The 19,051-nt window shown below is 36.5% G+C and overlaps 1 protein-coding gene across 1 annotated transcript in view; it reads left to right on the top strand.

Moving 5' to 3' along the window:
* FLVCR1 (FLVCR choline and heme transporter 1) overlaps window positions 1-17,186 on the top strand; it is a 36,705-nt gene extending 19,519 nt beyond the window's left edge. Inside the window, exons 4-10 of the mRNA XM_001488684.7 lie at window positions 6,523-6,590; window positions 7,298-7,401; window positions 9,544-9,654; window positions 10,139-10,244; window positions 10,462-10,573; window positions 14,208-14,275; window positions 14,442-17,186. Coding sequence (XP_001488734.2) covers window positions 6,523-6,590; window positions 7,298-7,401; window positions 9,544-9,654; window positions 10,139-10,244; window positions 10,462-10,573; window positions 14,208-14,275; window positions 14,442-14,516 — 644 coding nt within the window. The 3' untranslated portion in view covers window positions 14,517-17,186. The remainder of the gene's footprint in view (window positions 1-6,522; window positions 6,591-7,297; window positions 7,402-9,543; window positions 9,655-10,138; window positions 10,245-10,461; window positions 10,574-14,207; window positions 14,276-14,441) is intronic.
* Window positions 17,187-19,051: the final 1,865 nt, after the last annotated feature.

The following is a 19,051-nucleotide window of genomic DNA, read 5'->3' as shown; positions in this document are numbered from 1 at the left end:
AATTTTGTGCCATTGTTTCTTTTACCTTAAATGTGCTCCTTTTTTCCCTTCAGTAATCCTACAAGAGCTAGCCTAACGTTTATCATAGTTAACGTTCATTTTGTTATTCATTCATTTATTCCATCAATGATTATCAAATATCAACTAAATGTGAAATAGTGCCCTAGATGCTGTGTGGCCTAGAGAGAAAGACGATATATGATTTCCACCCTGAAGTGGTTATAATCCAGATTGGTGAGATAATATAATAATACAAACATCTGAGAAGTAAACAGCAATTTAAGAGTTATTTATGAAAAAGGTAATGACACAAGAGAAGTTGTATGGCAAATGCATGCTAAAGGCCTTCAGAATATGTAATTGAGACAGGATAAATGAAGAGAAGTGGTGTGGATGACAGGCAGAGCATCACGGCAGAGTTGGTGGTTGAGCCTGGCCTTGAATGATGGCTTAGATTTGGATAGAAAAAGGAGAAGATGGAAGTGGCATGAGCAAGCGTCTTAGATGGTGCCTTCTCTGACTACTCTGATTTCTGTGGCGTTTTTATATCACGTCATTTAGTACTTACTTGATTATACGTAAATGATGAGGTGAAAATTTTTTTAGTGTTTGAAATTTATAAAGGACTTCCATATATACTATTTCATTTAACCTTTTGAGAATGAAAGATTATCATACCTATTTTTATAAATGAAGAATCTGAGTTCTCTTTTCTTAATTCTAAATTTTGTTTATTTGTACAAAATTCAGAAGGTACAAAGGACGTACAATGAAAAGTTAGTCTTCCCCTATCTCTATCCCCAGGTCACCCAGTTCCCCTCCCCACAGGCAATCGCTGTTATCATCTACAACTTATTTGTGAGGCTAGGATAACCTTGAAATCAAAGTCAGACAAGTACAGTGTAAGAGAACAATTACAGGCCAGTTTCACTTAACGAACCCAGATGTAAAAATCCAAAATAAAATATCAGCAAATGTAATCCAGCAGTTTTTAAAAATGTTACTACATATCCTGATCAAGTTTGGTTTATGTGAGGGGTGAGAAATGATTTAGTACTAGAAATTTATGAATATAATTTACCACAGTAATAGATCAAGGAGGAAAGTTTACCCAATAGCTGAGGAGAAAGTATTTGATAGAATTCAGTACCCATAGATTAAAGACTCTTAGCAAACCATGAAGAAAAATGAACTTTCTGAACCTGATAAAGTTTATTTACAAAAATCCTATAGCAAACGCATTCTAAAGGCAGAACCTTAGAAAAAATCCTCTTAAGAATCAATAGGAAGTAGCCCTCAGGGCCCTGCCTAGTGGCTCAGCAGTTAAGTTCACATGTTCCACTTAGGTGGCCCCGGGGTTTGCCAGTTTGGATCCTGGGTGTGGACCTACCACCGCTTGTCAAGCCATGCTGTGGCAGGCGTCCCACATATAGAGTAGAGGAAGATGGGCATGAATATTAGCTCAGGGCCAGTTTTCCTCAGGAAAAAGAGGAGGATTGGCAGCAGATGTTAGCTCAGGGCTAATCTTCCTCAAAAAGAAAAAATGAAAAAAAAGAAGTAGCCCTTAAAACAAGGATGCCTGCTGTCACCACTCCTATTCAGCATTCAACTGAAGGTCCTGGCTGGCCCAGTAACACAAGAAAAAAGAAAAGTATATGAATTGGAAAGAAAAAAGATGCTATTATTCACAGATAATGTGATTATGTATAGCAGAGATCAGCAAACTATGGCCTATGAGCCAAATCTGGCTGTTGTCTGTTTTTATAAATCAAGTGTTGCTTGTTTCCATATTGTCTATGGCTGCTTGTGAACTACAAAGGCTGCTTGGTGTAGTTGCATCAGAGACCGTATGACCTGCAAAGTTAACAGTATTTACTCTCTGGCCATTTACAGAAATGTTTACTGACCATGTGCTCTATAAAAATTATGCAAGAGAACCTACAGACAACTATTAGAACTAATAAGTTCAACAAGATTACTAAACATCTGACAATGTGAAAAGATCAGTTGCATTCCTATGTATTTTAAGAATTACATTGCTGTAAAAAGATAACTTTTATAATAGCAAATAAAACTATAAGATGCCTAGGAATCTGCCAAAAGAACTTTATAAATTATAAAATTATAAAACATTAAAAGATGTAAGAGAAGACATAAATTAAATGGGGGCCTATACCATGTTTATGAAGACTCAAGATTTTAATGATGTCGGTTAACCTTACAGGACCATTGTAGTAATAAATGCCAGTTGTAGATTTGGATTAATGGAAAGGCCAGGTATGGGTGATGTCTAGGAAATTAAACGGAGTTTACTTGTTGAAAGAATTAGAAAGAAGGAGTTGGGTACCACTGCAGAGAGTTTGATAATATTCCCCAGGACAGTTGGAGAAGTTTCTCAGCTTCATATTCTTCACCAAAGGGGTGGATAGTTCGGGATCATAATGTTTGAATGAATGAGAGTCATATCACACCTTTTGGAAGGACACCTGTCCTCCTCCATACCTAGTATTATATACTTAAGGTTGGAGCAGACTTGCACATGGGATAGCCTGGATAGAGACTACACTCCTAGGACAAGTTTTTAGGATTATATACAGTGTCCAAAACTTAGGAACCAAATAGACTAAGATAAATTTTTTTGAGGTAAGGCTATTTGGAGAAACCATGATCCCTCACTATCCCCACTATTGCTACTTGCTTTCTGAAACTCAGACAAATACCATACTCCAGATTCGGGTAACAGTATTCCTTGCTATTATAATTCTTTATTTTGTTGTCCTTACTCGGGTCTGGAATAGATTCATGATCTCAATAGGATAGAGTGCGGTAGAGTACACTGAGCACAGGCCTCCTTTGTTTCCCTTGGCCTCTCCAGGATAACCTGTGCTTTCCTGAACTCAATGCAGTTATCCAGGGTTGTTTTTTTAAAAAAACTTTTTTTTATTGAAGTAACATTAGTTTATAACATTATGTAAATTTCAGGTGTACATCATTATATTTCGATTTCTGTATAGGGCTAATTGTGTTCACTGCCAAAAGCCTAGTTGTCATCCGTCACCATACAAATCTGCTGTTTTACTCCTTTTGCCCTCCCCCCTCTTTCCCTCTGGTAACCACCATTCTATTCTCTGTATCTATGTGTTTGTTTGTCGTTGTTGTTTTATCTTCCACATATGAATGAAATCATATGGTATTTGGCTTTCTTCATCTGACTTATTTTGCTTAGCACAATACACTTAAGGTCCATCCATGTTGTTGCAAATGGCAAGATTTCATCTTTTCCATAGCTGAGTAGTATTCCATTCTATATAAACCACATCTTCTTTGTTCAGTCATTTGTTGATGGACACAGGTTGTTTCCAAGTCTTGGCTATTGTGAATATTGCTGCAATGAACGTAGTGATGTATATGTCTTTTCAAATTAGTGTTTTTGTGTTCTTTGGATAAATACTGAGAAGTGGAATAGCTAGATCATGTGATAGTTGTATTTTTAATTTTTTGAGGAATCTCCATACTGTTTTGCATAGTGGCTGCACCAGTTTGCACTCCCACCAGCAGTGTATGAGGGTTCCCTTTCCTCCACATCATCTCTGGCACTTGTTATTTCTTGCCTTTTTAATAGCCGTTCTCATGGGCGTGAGGTGATAGCTCACTGTGCTTTTGATTTGCATTTCCCTAATAATTAGGGATATTGAACATCTTTTCAGGTGCCTATTGGCTATATGTATGTCTTCTTTGGGAAAATATCTGTTCAGATCCTCTGCCCATTTTTTAATTGGGTTTTTTGTTGTTGTATGAGTTGTTCATATATTTTATCAGATATTTCATATCTTATCAGATATATGATTTGCAAATATCTTCTTCCAGTTATTAGGTTGTCTTTTCATTTTGTTCATGGTTTCTTTTGCCATGCAGAAGCTTTTTGGTTTGATGTAGTCCCATTTGTTTATTTTTTTCTTTTGTTTCTCTTGTCTGAGGAGAAATGATATTCAAAAAGATATCGCTAAGACTGATGTCAAAGAGTATATTGTGGATGTTTTCTTCTGGGAGTTTTATGTGCATTCAAGTCTTTAATCCATTGTGAGTTAATTTTTGTGTATGGTGAAAGATAATGGTCTGCTTTCATTCTTTTGCATGTGGCATTTGCCAGTTTTCCCACCATCATTTATTGAAGAGACTATCCTTTCTCCACCTAGGAGTTTCTGATGAGATCTTTAGACCACCTATAGGCCTCATCCTGCAATCTCCATTTTAAACAGAGTTTGTAATGGAACTTGACTAATTCCGAAATTCCTGTGAGAGAAGTAAGGGCCAAGAACAACAAAGATAATTTTGATGAAGAACAAAGTGAGGGACTCATTCTCGGACATCAAGATTTATAAAGCAATGGTAATTGAGATGCCATATATGATCAAGGGACAGACAATTACATCACTGGAACAGAACAGAGAGCCCAGGGACCTACCCCTGGGTATCAGTTGGCATAGGCTAGGTGGTATTATAACAATGAAACCCTGCCAAAAAATCTTAGTGGCCTAACGCATCAAAAGTTTATTTCTTACCAATGCTACATGTTCACTGTGAATTGGCAGCAATGTTCTGCTCATCACAGTTACTCAGGGATCTAGGCTGACATCTCAGTACCTGCTTCCATGATTACAAAGGCAGAAAATGGGAAATGTCACTTTGGCTCACAAAGTCATATGGGCATGACACTAAGTACCTGAAAAGAGGAAAACTAGAATATTTGTGAACAGCTCTAATGACTTAGATCATTATGTATATGTGAAAACTTGATGTTTGGCACAAGAGAAACTATATACTAAATTGTTGTGGGATAATTGATTATCCATACAGGAAAAATAAAGTAAAAATTAGGTCTCTACATCATACCATGCACAAAAATGAATCATAGTGGATTAAAGACGAAAGGGTAAAAATTAGAATGTTAAAGTTTTAGAAGTGACTATTGGAAGTCGTCTTTAGTATTTTTAAAAGAATTTCTTAATACAAAAAACATAAACCCTAAAGAAAAAGATTGATAAATATGATTACGTTAAAATAATGGTCTTTTCTAAAAAGACACCATTTAAAGTGAAAAGACAAGACATAGACTATGAGAAAATGTCTGCAAGTCATATATAGCCAACAAAGGCTTAGTACCTACAATACAAAAATAGCTCCTACTAATGAATGAGAAAAGAACAAACAATCCAAGGAAACTAAAGGACGTTTGTGTCTTTGTGTATGGGTGTATTGCTTCTATATGATGCTCAGCCTTACTAGTAATCAAGGAAATGCAAATCAAAACCAGAGCAAGATACAATGTCACATACATTCAAATTGGCAAAAAAAAAGTTTTTAATCTGATGAAAACAGATTTGGCAAGCATGTGGAGTAAAGGAACTCTGCTGTTAGTATAAACGGATACAGCTGTTTTGAAGAGCAATTTGGTTATACGCAGAAAGTAGAAGTTCTACTCCTAGATATATATTCAGAAGAACCCTTATACATAAGAACAAAAATTAATATTCATTGCAATATTGTTTTAAATAGTGAAAAATTGGAAAAAGCCTTATTGACAGGATGATAATTAAATTGAAGTATATTCACACAATGGACTATTATACAGCAGAGAAAACTAATGAGCTAGAACTGAAAGTATCAAAATGGATAAATCTCAAAACCATAGTATTGAATGATAAGAGCAAGTTGCACATGGATACAAATAGTATACTATTTACATAAAGTTTAAATACATGCTGAATCATTCTAATCGTTGTTTATGGATTCACATATATTGTAATATCTAAAATAATGAGTAGCAAGGTCTGGATGGGGTTACCTCTGAGAAAGCACATGAGAGAGGAATAGGATTAGGGAAGGTCTGGAAAATGCATCTGAAGCAAAGTTGGCAACATGCCAACGCTTGACAAAGCTGGGTGATGAGTCATGGTACTTTCAAATTATTCTTTGTACTATTTTGTATGCTCAAAATATTTCATAATAAAGAGAGAGGGAAATAATAAACTTAAGTCTCAGCTAGGTTAAGAGACTTAACTAAAGTCATGCAGTGTGTGCAAGGAAACACCATGATTCAAACAAGTCATGCTTCCCGATAACTGGCTGTTTTTATTTTCTCTTTTTAAGTATTCTTTCATTAATATTGTATTACTGATTGCCTTGTAAGTCTTTGATGCAGGGATGAGATCTCTGAAGCAGAGATTTTCTCTTGTGCTTTAGCATTCATTAGCTTGAGTACATTGTACGTGCTTGATTGCCATATAGAGTGTTTTGTGTGGGGATGATTTATGGCCGGTATATCTGAATCTAAATAATAAGAAATGGTGTAAGGACATAATCTCTGGTAAGTTGAGGTGTTATATTGATCAGTCCACGTGCTAAGGGGGAATAGCAAGAGTTCTTCATTTTCTCTATCAGCTGTCTGAGAAATACTTTATATTTTCACAACTGTCATGAACTAGTTAACGGTACATTTATAGTTTTCCGTTATTGTTGTAGGTATCATGACTGGAGCATTTTATTCAGTCTCAACATTATTAAATCAAATGATACTGACGTATTATAAGGTAAGCTTTTACCTACATTTGTTGAATGTCTGGCCCAGAAATTTTCTTTAGCAATATAATTCCTGTTAGCATGATCATAAGATTAAAGATTTATGACCTTGTTGCTGTGAAAGATTTATGTTTGTTTTAATTGAGAATACATTTAATACAATTTATAAAACGTATGAGATGGAAAGCAGAAGTTATTGTTGCTTTGACAATACCTAAATCTTTTTGTTATTCTTTTTTTAAAGAAAGTGTGACAGGTTATATGGAAAAAGACAAAGAAAAAACTTTAAGGGAATCCAACACAAGTATACAGGAGTAAATATCAAGTGATGAACCTCTCTTTGTTTTTGAAAGGAGAAAACAGTTGTAATATGTAAAAGCTATCAGATTAACCTTCTTTTCAGACATCTATGAATTAGTTAAGAATTCTAACAACATGCTTGTTCTTCTAACCTCATGGAGGATCAGGAAAAATTTCCTTTTTGATTTCTCCTATATTTTAGCGGTGGTTTTTTTTTTTTTTTGGTTTTAAAATAGAATGTCCTTTATATATGCGTTACCTGTCCCCACCCACATCACCCTAACACACATACTGAATCTTCCTATTGTTTGCTTAATTTTGTCTGATTACTTCCAATGACTATGAAAGGGTATGGGAATGTGAAGGATCTGTTTGAGTTAGAAGTATCTGATTAACTTCTTATGAAAATTCTTTTAAGGGAGAAGAAGTGAATGCTGGAAGGATTGGCCTAACACTGGTAGTGGCTGGAATGGTGGGCTCTATTCTTTGTGGCTTATGGCTGGATTATACCAAAACATACAAGTAAGTGAAAGTAGATAAAATGTATGGTGTACAACCTAAGATTTTTTGGTTTTAAAGAAAACATTGCTTTTTATTTTAAGAAATTTTTAGAAGTATTAGTACTAAAAGACTTGGATTCTAGACACTCTGAGGTTCCCTTCACTTCCAAATGTTTCCATAGGCTAAATATTGTCTTATTTTATCAGTCGTATTTATTTCAAATTTGAGAAGCTGGATTCCTAATGAATCTTCTTCCCCTCTAATAATACTCATATGTACCACTTCAGAAGGGATCATTTCTATTCTAAAATAAGCCCTTTCTGAGAAACATTTGACTTTTGACAGAAACTGTGTACTGTTCTTTTCTCATGTGAGCATAAAACAAACAAAAAGTTGTTCTTTTCTACCAAAAAATTATTATTGAGCATAGGCCTTTTTTTGGTAAAAAGTTTTTGGCTAAAATGCCCCCAAACTATAGCACCACTTAACTATAAGATGATACATAATATTTTCCTGCTTATTAATCGCCCATCTATACAGAACCGGCGAGATGCTCATACAGAAGAGAAAGAGAGTAATCCCAACTGGGAGACTGAGAAGCGGGTGTCAGAGGCCGCATGTTTTGCACCAAGCCTTAAAAGAATAGCTACATTTTTTTTAACAGGCATAGACTTCTCATCTGCTTGGGAGAAATGAATGAGTGGAACGGTGAATGAATGAAGTGTGGAACTGTGTCCTCCTACACACCTTTCAAGGCCCAAGATATGTTTGATACCATTATCTAAATAAACCCTTCCAGAATACCTTTGATCTTGAAATTCTCAAAGATCATTCTCCCATGCTTTAAGACAACACTTGGTGCAGCTTCGTTATTATGAAGTGGTGGCTTAGAGTGAAACCCATTAATGTGTAGATGAAGGGCACCTTACCCAGCAAGGGCTCCCACCTGATACGCATAAAGAGCCAAATATTACAGGCATCAGGTTTGGGGAAAAGAAAAATAGCTTTATTTGCGAGATTGATCTTCAAGGAAATGGGAGGCATATGCTCTCAGATCTGTCTCCCCAATCCAGGGCTTGGGGCAGAATTTATGGGATGAAGGGCAGGGCCGTCTGAAGTGTGGAGATAGATGAATGGAGGTAAAGAGAAGTGAGGTAATGGATGACCTATATGCAAGCATAGGCAAGCTTCATGGCTCTTCATAGGACACATGTTCACAAAAGGGTGGTGTTAGCATCATCTGAGGATGGAGTTAGCCTGATCTGAGGGTAGAGTTTTCAGCCCTTTGACATCAAAAAGATCACTTATTGGGCATTTGTGCAGGCCCACTTGATGGGTTGGTAGTCTCAACTGGCCTGAACTGGACAAGGGGTCTCCATTCCTGAAAAACCACTCTTAATTACTCTGTTGATAAGATGGAGTCAGCTGAACTGGTCCCAGAGGGTCCATGCTTACAAGCGTATGTAAAGGATTAAATTTATTAATAGTCTTTAGTCCATTATGTAATTAGAAAACTTGATAGGCATAGAAATTGGTTCTTTGTTGCCCTGGCTCTCTTCTCAGGGTAACTCCCATTCATACACCAAACTCCTGCTGTGTGCATCGCTCTTAGCTAGGAATTGTGGCAAGGAAGTATGATCCGTGTCCTTAAGACCCTTGTGGTGTAAATGGGGAAGATAGGGCATTCACATATGAAAAGTTAAATAATGATATAACAGACTAACATAGATAATCATAAGTTCTTCCAATAGCAGTCAAGTGCCAGTTATGTAGACGGTATAATGATAAGGAAGTTTGGAAGAAAGAAACTTGGAAGCTGCAGTGGTTAGGAAAGGCATTTTGGAAGAGGTGGAATTTGAATCTTGAAATACAAATAGGGAACTATCCCATTTGGTGGCATAAAAATGATTGTATCCAAATGAATATGCCTTCCTGTCTGAGCATTGGATATGGTGTGGGTTTTATTGTCTGATGCTATTGAATCTTAAGTCTTAAGCTTTGAAGTCCACACTCTGGTAGAAACATTTTCCACAGATAAGGAAAACCTAATCTTGGAAACCACAGAATTATTACTGTATAGACAGAGCAGTGGCTAGCCATATGATTTTTATGTGCCTAGGAAAATCAGACAAAATACTAACAATTTTGTTATTTTTGTTTTAGACAGACCACTCTGATAGTTTACATTTTGTCTTTTGTTGGAATGGTTATATTTACTTTCACATTGGACCTTGGATACATTATCATCGTGTTTATTACTGGAGGGGTGCTTGGGTAAGCATCAAATGTGTTTAGGAGGAATGACAGCATGCCCTTACAATTCTGAAGTATTATTACCGTGGTTTTTAATTTTTAAAGTTTATCCAAAGTTTCTTTAGTATTTTAAACTTTAAAGAATCTATCCTGTGCATATAAATGTGTAATTCTTTAGAAATATTAAAAATAGTTTAAAATTTGATATATAGGTGAAAAATGGATAAGCTTCACTTAATCCAAGTAATTTTATTTAGTTAGAAAGACAACTTAGAAAACTAGAGGTAAGTTTGTCTCTGAAAAAAATTAGGAATTGTTTTGCTTCTCAGTTCTCGTGACCTTGGGCTGACTGGTGAATAATACTAGTGCCTTACTTTCACGTATTAACTTCAAAATATTTACTTATTTGATCATTAGAATAAGCCTGAGAAGTAGAATGATTGCCTCAATATGTAATAATGTCCTTCTGTTAATTCTTTCTGTAATTCTGGATTTATTTTCCTAGTTTCTTCATGACTGGTTACCTTCCCTTGGGTTTTGAATTTGCAGTTGAAATCACTTACCCTGAATCTGAAGGTACTTCCTCTGGTCTCCTTAATGCTGCCGCGCAGGTAAGCCTCTGATTTCTCTGAAACCTGAGATGATTAGTTTACCGAATGTTCTAATGGGTAATGAATTTGACCATAGTTTTTGTTTTAAAAATTATACCTTTCAATCAATGTTTCTGGAAGCCAAATCATCTGAATAAAATAGTTAAGATCTGGGAAGAACATTACACTTATTTTAAAGACGTAAACAATAAAAATTATTTCTCTTATTTTATTTTAGATATTTGGAATTTTGTTCACATTGGCTCAAGGAATGCTCACATCAAACTATAGTCCTAAGGCAGGGAACATTTTCCTCTGTGTTTGGATGTTTGTAGGCATCGTTTTAACAGGTAAATTAGGGTATGTTCTTGGCAAAAAGACTTGTGTCATGTTGTCTTCATATTTTCATGTATATTGATTCTCAGTGACGTGGCAGAACTCATAAAAAAAAATGAAGTAAAAAGCAGGATGTTATTTGTTTTCTTCCAAGGATATGAACCTATTAATTCATTTTTCAGGTTTCAAATTCAGTGCCATTACTATGCATTGAAAACAAAGCTTTTATATCGAGAGTCAGTGAAGACCTGGAGTGAGCAGACCCGGGTTCAAGTTCTGATTCTGCTGCTCACTAGCTGTTTGACTTTAGACAAGTTTCTTAACCTCTCAAATCCTCCTTTCCTCATTTATATAATAAAGTATTAAAAAGCCTGCGTTACGGGGTTGCTATGAGGATTAACTGAGGCGGTTCATGGAAAGCTCGTAGTGTAGTGTCTGGCACCTAGGACATGCCCAACCACGTTAGCTATTATTATAACGTGATAGTGGCAGTAAGAAGTCAAATGGTGGTAGTGGAAATAGCATGTGGAATGGTTAGCCCATTCTTAGACTTCTCAGGTATTGAGAAGGATACGTTGTGAGAAATGCATTGTTAGGAGCTTTTGTCATTGGGTGAACACCATAGAATATACTTACACAAACCTAGATGGTATAGACTACTACACACCTGGGGAGTGCATGATTGTAATCAGAATAGACATGGGCAGGAAAGAGAATAGTACCCCATCGCCCAAGAACGAGCGTGTAAAAGAACTTTTATCCGTAGTTTTCCAGGCACATAAGTGTTTGAATTTGGAAGTAAGACGTCTGTCCAGCAGTGCTTCCAGCCCATGTTGGCTTCTACTGTTATTTCAGTTTGTTGATTTCTTTCTGCATCCCTTTACCAATATAAGAGACAGATCTATCAGAAAGAGGTGAATCAAGGCTGCTTTTTGTGTTCATTGAATACCTGATCATTCTTTTTGAAACCCCCAATATGAAATCTTACCAGTGGTAAACATTTATTTTCGAAATACACAAACACCTAAGGTCACTATGTTCATTCATTATGTTCAAAGAGAGTAAATGTAACCTGTGTCCTCAAAGGAAAACATCTTATGATGGGGGAGGTTTTTCCCTCATTCTTTTCAGTTAGTAAAATGAAGCATACAAAACTGTGAAAAACGTGATACATTGACTGCTTTAACTACTGATCTGTCATAAATAATTCCGTCTTGGTTCTTAATTTCCAAGGAAGTAACACGTCTGTCAAATAGACTGTTACTGTTGGACCAAAAAAGGGAGGAATTTTGTACTTTTTCACATCATTTTTGTAATAAGATTCATAAATGTTAATTCAAAGAAATCAAGCCTAGAAAACTAAGATGTGAAAAATGATCTTTAAAATTGTTTCACTTTGCTACGTTTACCATCGAAAAATGCTAATTAATTTCCCTCAACTGTTGAGTATTTTACTGGACCAAGTGTGATGGGTTTTCTATCCAGTGTTTGTATATTGTATCGACAGGAAAGGGGACTGAGAAATTCATGAGGTGTGATAAAGGTGGTACCTTTTCTCTTTACATTTTCTTTCCTAGAAGTGCTGGGAGTTCTTGTTTTGACATAGAAATTAGCATTTGAATGCAGTGCATTTTGCTTTTCCAGGACTGACAGCTCTCTGTACTGCATATTATTTGTCCCTAGCTCATCTGTGTGTCCATTGAAAAAAATGGATGATAATGCCATTCATAGTGTTTCTAAATTCCATAATTAGTATTAATGGTAAAGAAATACATTTTCTCCCTGTTAGAAAAATGAGTGAGTAGCCTCTTTGATTTGGCAAATTGTACAACATTGTAGAGCTGATGAGTCAATGGCAATCATTGCTGCGATTTAAAGCAACATAGTTGTTCTAATATCTAAACTGCTTTTAAATATGGTCTCATTCCACAACATCACCAGTTTCTTCTTCTTCCTCTTCTTCTTCTTCTTTTTTTCTTTTTGGTGAGGAAGATGGGACCTGAGCTAACATCTGTTGCCATTCTTTTTGTTTGAGGAAGATTGTCTCTGAGCTAATGTCTGTGCAAGTCTTCCTCTATTTTTGTATGTGGGACACCACCACAACTTGGCTTGGTGATCAGGGTGTGTAGGTCCGCACCTGGGATCTGAACCTGCAAACTCCAGGCGGCTGAAGCGGAGCACGTGAACTTAACCACTATGCCACCAGGCCACCTCATCACCGGTTTCTTTAAAATCATTTAAATGCACTCAGAAAGGCCATATTTATATATATCCAATTAGCTCAGCATAAATATTTGAATTTCTGAAATGTTGGTATCAGTAATGGAGCAGAATTATAAGAGGCAGTGTGAATTTCAAAGGAAGCTTTAGACTTTTAGTACATTGGTTTTACTTTCATCTTTTACTTTTATTTTGCTTTATGACTGATTAGATTACTTAATTACCCCCAAACTTATATCTTCTTTTCTTGTTTTACACTCTCCTTGAGCAGTCTGTGGCTTTACCACTTTAACACAGTAACTTCCAAATCTTTATGTCCAGACCCAGATCTCTTTTACATTTCAGGCCAATATATCCAATTACGTGTCGGTCCCTGACCTGGATGTCCCGTGGAAGTCTGATCCTCAGCCTGTCCAGAACTCAACTTACCATCTTCCCACCACACCTCTTCCTCTCACATTTTCCTTTTCATTAACTAGGACCACCATCTGTTCATTGCCCAAGAAAACTCTCAAGTCACTCACTTTTTTCTTTCTCCCTTCCCTCCATTTTTTGTATTCTATCAAGTCACCAAAGCTTATTGGTTCTATTCTAAAATATGTCTCTGAAATCTGTCCCTGTATCCCTATGTCTCACATTGAGGATTACTCTGTTTCAGCAGGATTGAAGCCCCTGTCTGACCTTCCTGCCTCTGGTCTTGTTGCTGCTAGTCATCCTCCACGGAGCTGCCAGGCTGACCTCCCTAATACGTGGGCCTGGTCGCGTCCTTCCCTACTCAGATGGAAACTCCTTAACACAGTGGACACCATACCTCGAACCCAGCCTCATTTCCTGCCACCTCCGCCCTGTGCTAATGCTCCAATGATCTCAAACTACCTCCAGTGCCAAGAACAGGCCATACTCTTTCTGTCCTGATTTTTTGCATATACTTTTTTCTGCCTGCCTGGAATGCCTTCCTCTCTCCTCTTCCCTGCTGAAGGAGTTCTTCCTCAGTTTTCAAGTTGCAGTTCACGTGTCCCCTCTGGCAAGCCTTCTCTGATGGCTTTTGGCTGACACAGGCATTTTTTCTCCCATGTTCCCACTGCACCTTGTACATGCCTGCATTTATTGCAGTTAGACTAAAATGTTATAATTCTTGCATGTCAGTATTTCTCTAGATTGGAGGGTCATTTAGGGAAAGAATTGCACTTTCCATCTTAGTGTCTTTGGTTCCTAGCATCCTGTATGTGTTCACTAATGAATGACTTGCTAATTAAGTTAATGGCTCAGAGAAGTACTATTATTTTTTCAGGCTATGAGATTGCTATTGAATATTATGGTGCTATAGTGTGCTAAATTTGACGATATCAAAAAAGACTCTGCACTGCTTAGAGAAAAGTATATTCGTATGTACTCTATGGTAACCACATTGATGCTTCTCTGTTTCAGCATTAATCAAGTCTGATTTGAGAAGACACAATATAAATATAGGAATTACAAATGGTGATATTAAAGCTGTAAGTAATGAAAATTTTTATTATACTGTTTAGAAATGTGTGCATAGAATAAGTATGAAACAAATCTATCTAGTCAGTTGTTTTATATTCTTGAGCCAACTGTTGATCTGTCATAATGACGTATGCCAGATACTATACATTTTTTATCTTCTGATTCTTTCTACAGGTACCAGTTGATAGTCCTGCAGATCAAGAAGCAAAAGCTATTATAATGTCCAAGCAGGCAGAATCAGCAATTTGAGGTGAAAGGAAAAGTTGATGTCGTGTGATAATTGAGCAGTAAGGCTTGGTTTATAGATTATGGGGTATGGATACTTAGTTGAAAATTATCACATGACTCCTAAACTTTATTACTGTTTTGCTTAATTGTTAATTTAAGCAATATTTTGCTAAAATTACTTTTGCTTACATCATTTTAACACTACCGTTTTTCTAATGAAGATCCCATTTTTAGTCTTAAATTGTCAATCTGAAAGTAAGCTTCTTGACATTTATTTTTCAAAAGTAAATATTTTTCTTTTTTGTAGAAAATGGAGGCTTAGGAGGCTTTAAAATAATATTGAGGTTTAATCCCTGTAAGTTACATAAGAGTATGTGTGGTTTCTCTATGAAAATATCCAGTGGAACCAAGTATACGATATGTTCCTGATTGGCCCTCTCTCCGTCGTTCCTGCCAGCTGTCCCAGCCCCTCAGCGTGCCGGCATGACACCTAACCCCCCAGAGGACGGTGTTGGGGTGAGACCTCCAGATGACCTCTGAGATTTTTCCCATTTCTTATATTCTTGTTACAAAGTGCTTTGTAACAGATGGTGTCAATGGCTATAAAAGCTGTGTACAGGCTGAACCCATGACTTTGGTCTTAGACTTACGTTCTATTTAAGCTAAGGAGCCCAGGCACAGGCTTATCTTGAATTTTTCTCTGTGCTGCCTTCCTATCATGGTATAAATGCTACCACTCTATTTTTTCACTCCAACTTGAAATAGAGTAGTTTTGTACCCATTGCCTTTTTTACTCTCTCATTTTTTTCAATATAGAACTTTCTAGTAAGAAAATGCCATCTTATACGTTACTGGCTTTTTCATGATTTTTTGTATTACACCTTATACTTTTGCCTTGAAGTTTCCGAGATAAGGAAATCTATAATAACTTCAGATAGCCTAGGTTTCCATTTAATGGAAACCTCTTGAAATGCTCTCTATTCTAGTTCTCAGTATCATTTTTTGTGACCATTCTCTTCTGAGGAATACTGTGCCCAGGTACGTGCTCCCTCAGCATCGGGGGAGTGTATCTTCACCATAGAGTGTACACAGTCTCCGTACTGTTGGAACAGTCTGCTCTTTCACATGCTCAGGGTAAGGAGAGTAGGACCAAATGTGTTTCCACAGTGCCTACCACTGCGTTTCATTTACAGTGAGAATTTAAATGTTCATGTCCTGACTCTCTAAGCTGATAGAGAATATCTTATGAGTAATGACATTTAAGCACCCATAATACTTGTATTATGTCCAAGTAAACGAAAAAAAAGCTGTCAGGTATATTCTTGCATACCCTTGAAGTGAATTAGCAATTCTGATTTGGGCATAGCCTATGTCTTGCTTTATATTCAAGCTATAACATTCTCTGTGATCAAACAACGGTAAATTTTGTAGAGTCTCACCCTGGAGAATGTGTTACCAGAAGTTAGCTGGGACTCAGGACCTCCGGGGCCATGTCCTGGGTCTGTTTCTCACTGTCCCTGTAACTCTCCGGGCAGCATTTCCTCATCCATATAATGAATGTGATCAATTTAATCTCAAAGGTCTTTTGTGAATCTTAAATGCTTTCATCGTAGGGTAGATCAGATCATTGTAGCATAAGAACTTAAATCTAGCTAGAGAAAAATTCCCTGGACAAATGGATACACAACAGTGATTGTTTCTTTCTACATACAGGGAATTTAAAATCTGACTTTTTAGCCTTTTTATTCAGTTGGTGATCACTCAGGCAGAATATGCTGAATCATTAACTTCCTTATTTATTTACTTCACTGGTTTTATGGCCGAAAATATATTTTAAGGCCCCTTCTCTAAGTAACTGTTTTTATTTTTAAACTGTGAATGTTGTTTAAAATAATCATGTATTTGTTGAGTTCCTGAGGTTTTGAACACATTACAGATAAAAGTTGGAATGCTTTATTTCTGAAAAGCATATACATATATGTCATGTGTATTTTTCCTTGTTGATTAGGAAAAGGATGAAATATGTGATAAAACATAAAATGAACTGAGAATTTTTCTGTATTTTGAATTAAAGTTGACTGTAATATGTCAAACAAAAATGTCTTATAATTCTATGTTGTATCTTTGGAAAATGTTGTTGGGTAACCATAACCTGTGTAACTTTTAATCAAATGATTTTAGAAAGAAACTAGATATTTTCAAAAACTGTCACCTTTATAAATGTTGCAAATATAGCTTTTCCTTCTTCTTCTTCTTCTTTTTTTTGGGGGGGTGAGGAAGATTGGCCCTGAGCTGACATCTGTTGCTAATCTTCCTCTTTTTGCTTGAGGAAGATTGGCCCTGAGCTAACATCTGTGCTGATCTTCCTCTATTTTGTATGTGGGTTGCTGCCACAGTGTGGCTGCTGACGAGTGGTGTAGGTCTCACCCAGGAACTGAACCTGGGCTGCTGAAGCCGAGTGTGCTGAACTTAACCACTAGGCCATGGGGCCGGCCCCAGCAAATATTGCTTTTGCCTTTTGTGAATGTTGGAGAAATGTCTTTAAAAATATGTTTAGGTGTTAACCCAGAGTATTGCTGGAAGAATGCCTAAGTCTTTTTTAATGTTCTAATTTTTGCTTTTTGTATTATTTATCTGTATGCTTGTTCTTCAGTATTTCAGATTTGAAATAAATTTATTTTTTTAATGTAATTTTGTATGGCTTTTTTTTTCTTTAAATTTTAAGTTTATTCTTAGGCACACATGGGAAATGGAAAGGGGTTATGTGATTTCAGAATGGACGAGGGAAGGAGAGAGGTGGTTTGTGGAACACAGGGAAACAAAGTCAAACCAAGGTCAGGGCTAAAACAGCAAGGTAGCGAGGGCTGTGTCTCCTCTTCTTACTCTGGTGCCCACCCTGCCTTCAGGCAGATGGGCCGCCTTGAGTGAGCCATCATGGCCACAACACCTAAGCTTCCGACTTTTCTCTCTCTTTCTCTCCTGGTAGCGTGTGCCTGTATTGTACCTTATTCCTGGAGTATGCGTCACTTTTCCTCAAGGCCTTTCTGATTAATATAATAAAACCAATCTGTAAGTGTCTTCATTGAAAAATAGGGTATGATGAACATTCATTCTTCGTAATGTTAAATGAGATAATACGTGGAAAGTGTTTAGCATAAAGCTTGACATTAACGCTCAAAAGATGGCTCTATTTTTATGCATTGATCGCTGGTACCTAGCACTATGCATATTACCGCTTAGATGTATTTAGATTTGAAGAGAAAAGTTAAGTGAGGTATATCAACAGAATAAGAATGAGGAAAATCGAGGTCCTGTGGGAGTCAGTAGAGAAGACATTTGAGGAGGACAGGAGTGCTGCCCAGATGATTCAGATCAGACTGGGGTCGGACGGTGGGGGACAGTGCACCTCAGAATCTCCCGAAGAGCATCCTGTATCCTAATAAACTGGTGGGCAACTGAAGGAAACTCTGACAGGGACTGGAGGCTGGATGAACCATTCATCTAGGTCTGTGGCTCCTAAAAGTTTTAGTCTCAGAATTCTTAGACTTAAAAATCATTGAGAAGCCCGAATAATGTTTGTTTTTGTGAGTTATCGATGTCATTATTTATCCTATTAGAAACTAAAAAAAAATATTCATTTAAAAGTAACTTCATTACATATTAACATAAATTACATTTTTATGAAAAATGACTTTTCAAAAACAAAACAGATGTGAGAAGAGCAATATTTTTTAATGTTTAAAGAGTGCAAAACGCTGGAATGTCGAGCTTTCTAGAATACAGCTGGATTCTCATGTCAGAGTCTGCGTTCAATCTGTGGAGATACGCTGTTTTGAAATGTTTGAAGAAAAGTCTTGCACACATGTGGAGTTGGAAAAGGAGAGTTATTTTAATAGCCTGTTCAGATAACTGCAGATATTTTTTAATCCTGTGCCAAAATTTGAACTGGTAGTGTCTTAAAGTTTAGTTGCTATGTGGAATCTGAAACTGTATCAATAAACTTTCCATGCTTTGTTACATTAAAATCTAACGATCTGTCTTATACTTTAAATACATCTTTAATCATGCATGGTTTTGTCTTATTATGCATTAGTATTTGGAAAATATTATTTCACTGAATTATGCTGCTCTTCCAAAATATTTTTCCTTATATAATGCCAGACCAATTGCATTCGTTTATACCTCTGATCTCATCAGAAAGTCTTTCAAGTATTGGGAAGGAGTCAAGCTCATACAAGTTCTCTAAAACTTGCCTTGGCAGATGCAGGTTTTCCGAAATGCTAATTTTAGTTGGAAAACTTTTCTTATCATTGGGAAAAAATTCTGTCAGTTGTTTCTTGAAGTGACAGACTCACTTCATTGCTTTTTAGAAATATCTGCCAAAAACAGAATTGAAAGCCCAGAAATAAAACCACACATCTATGGACAGCTTATCTTCAACAAAGGAGCTGAGGGCATACAATGGAGAAAAGAAAGTCTTTTCAACAATTGGTGCTGGGAAAACTGGAAAGCCATATGTAAAAGAATGAAAATTGACCATTCGTTTTCACCATTCA

This window comes from Equus caballus, chromosome 5, assembly GCF_041296265.1.
Source record: "Equus caballus isolate H_3958 breed thoroughbred chromosome 5, TB-T2T, whole genome shotgun sequence".
Taxonomy (NCBI): Eukaryota; Metazoa; Chordata; class Mammalia; order Perissodactyla; family Equidae; genus Equus; species Equus caballus.
Note: the sequence above shows the minus strand (reverse complement) of the source record. Positions and strands in the feature narration are given on the sequence as shown.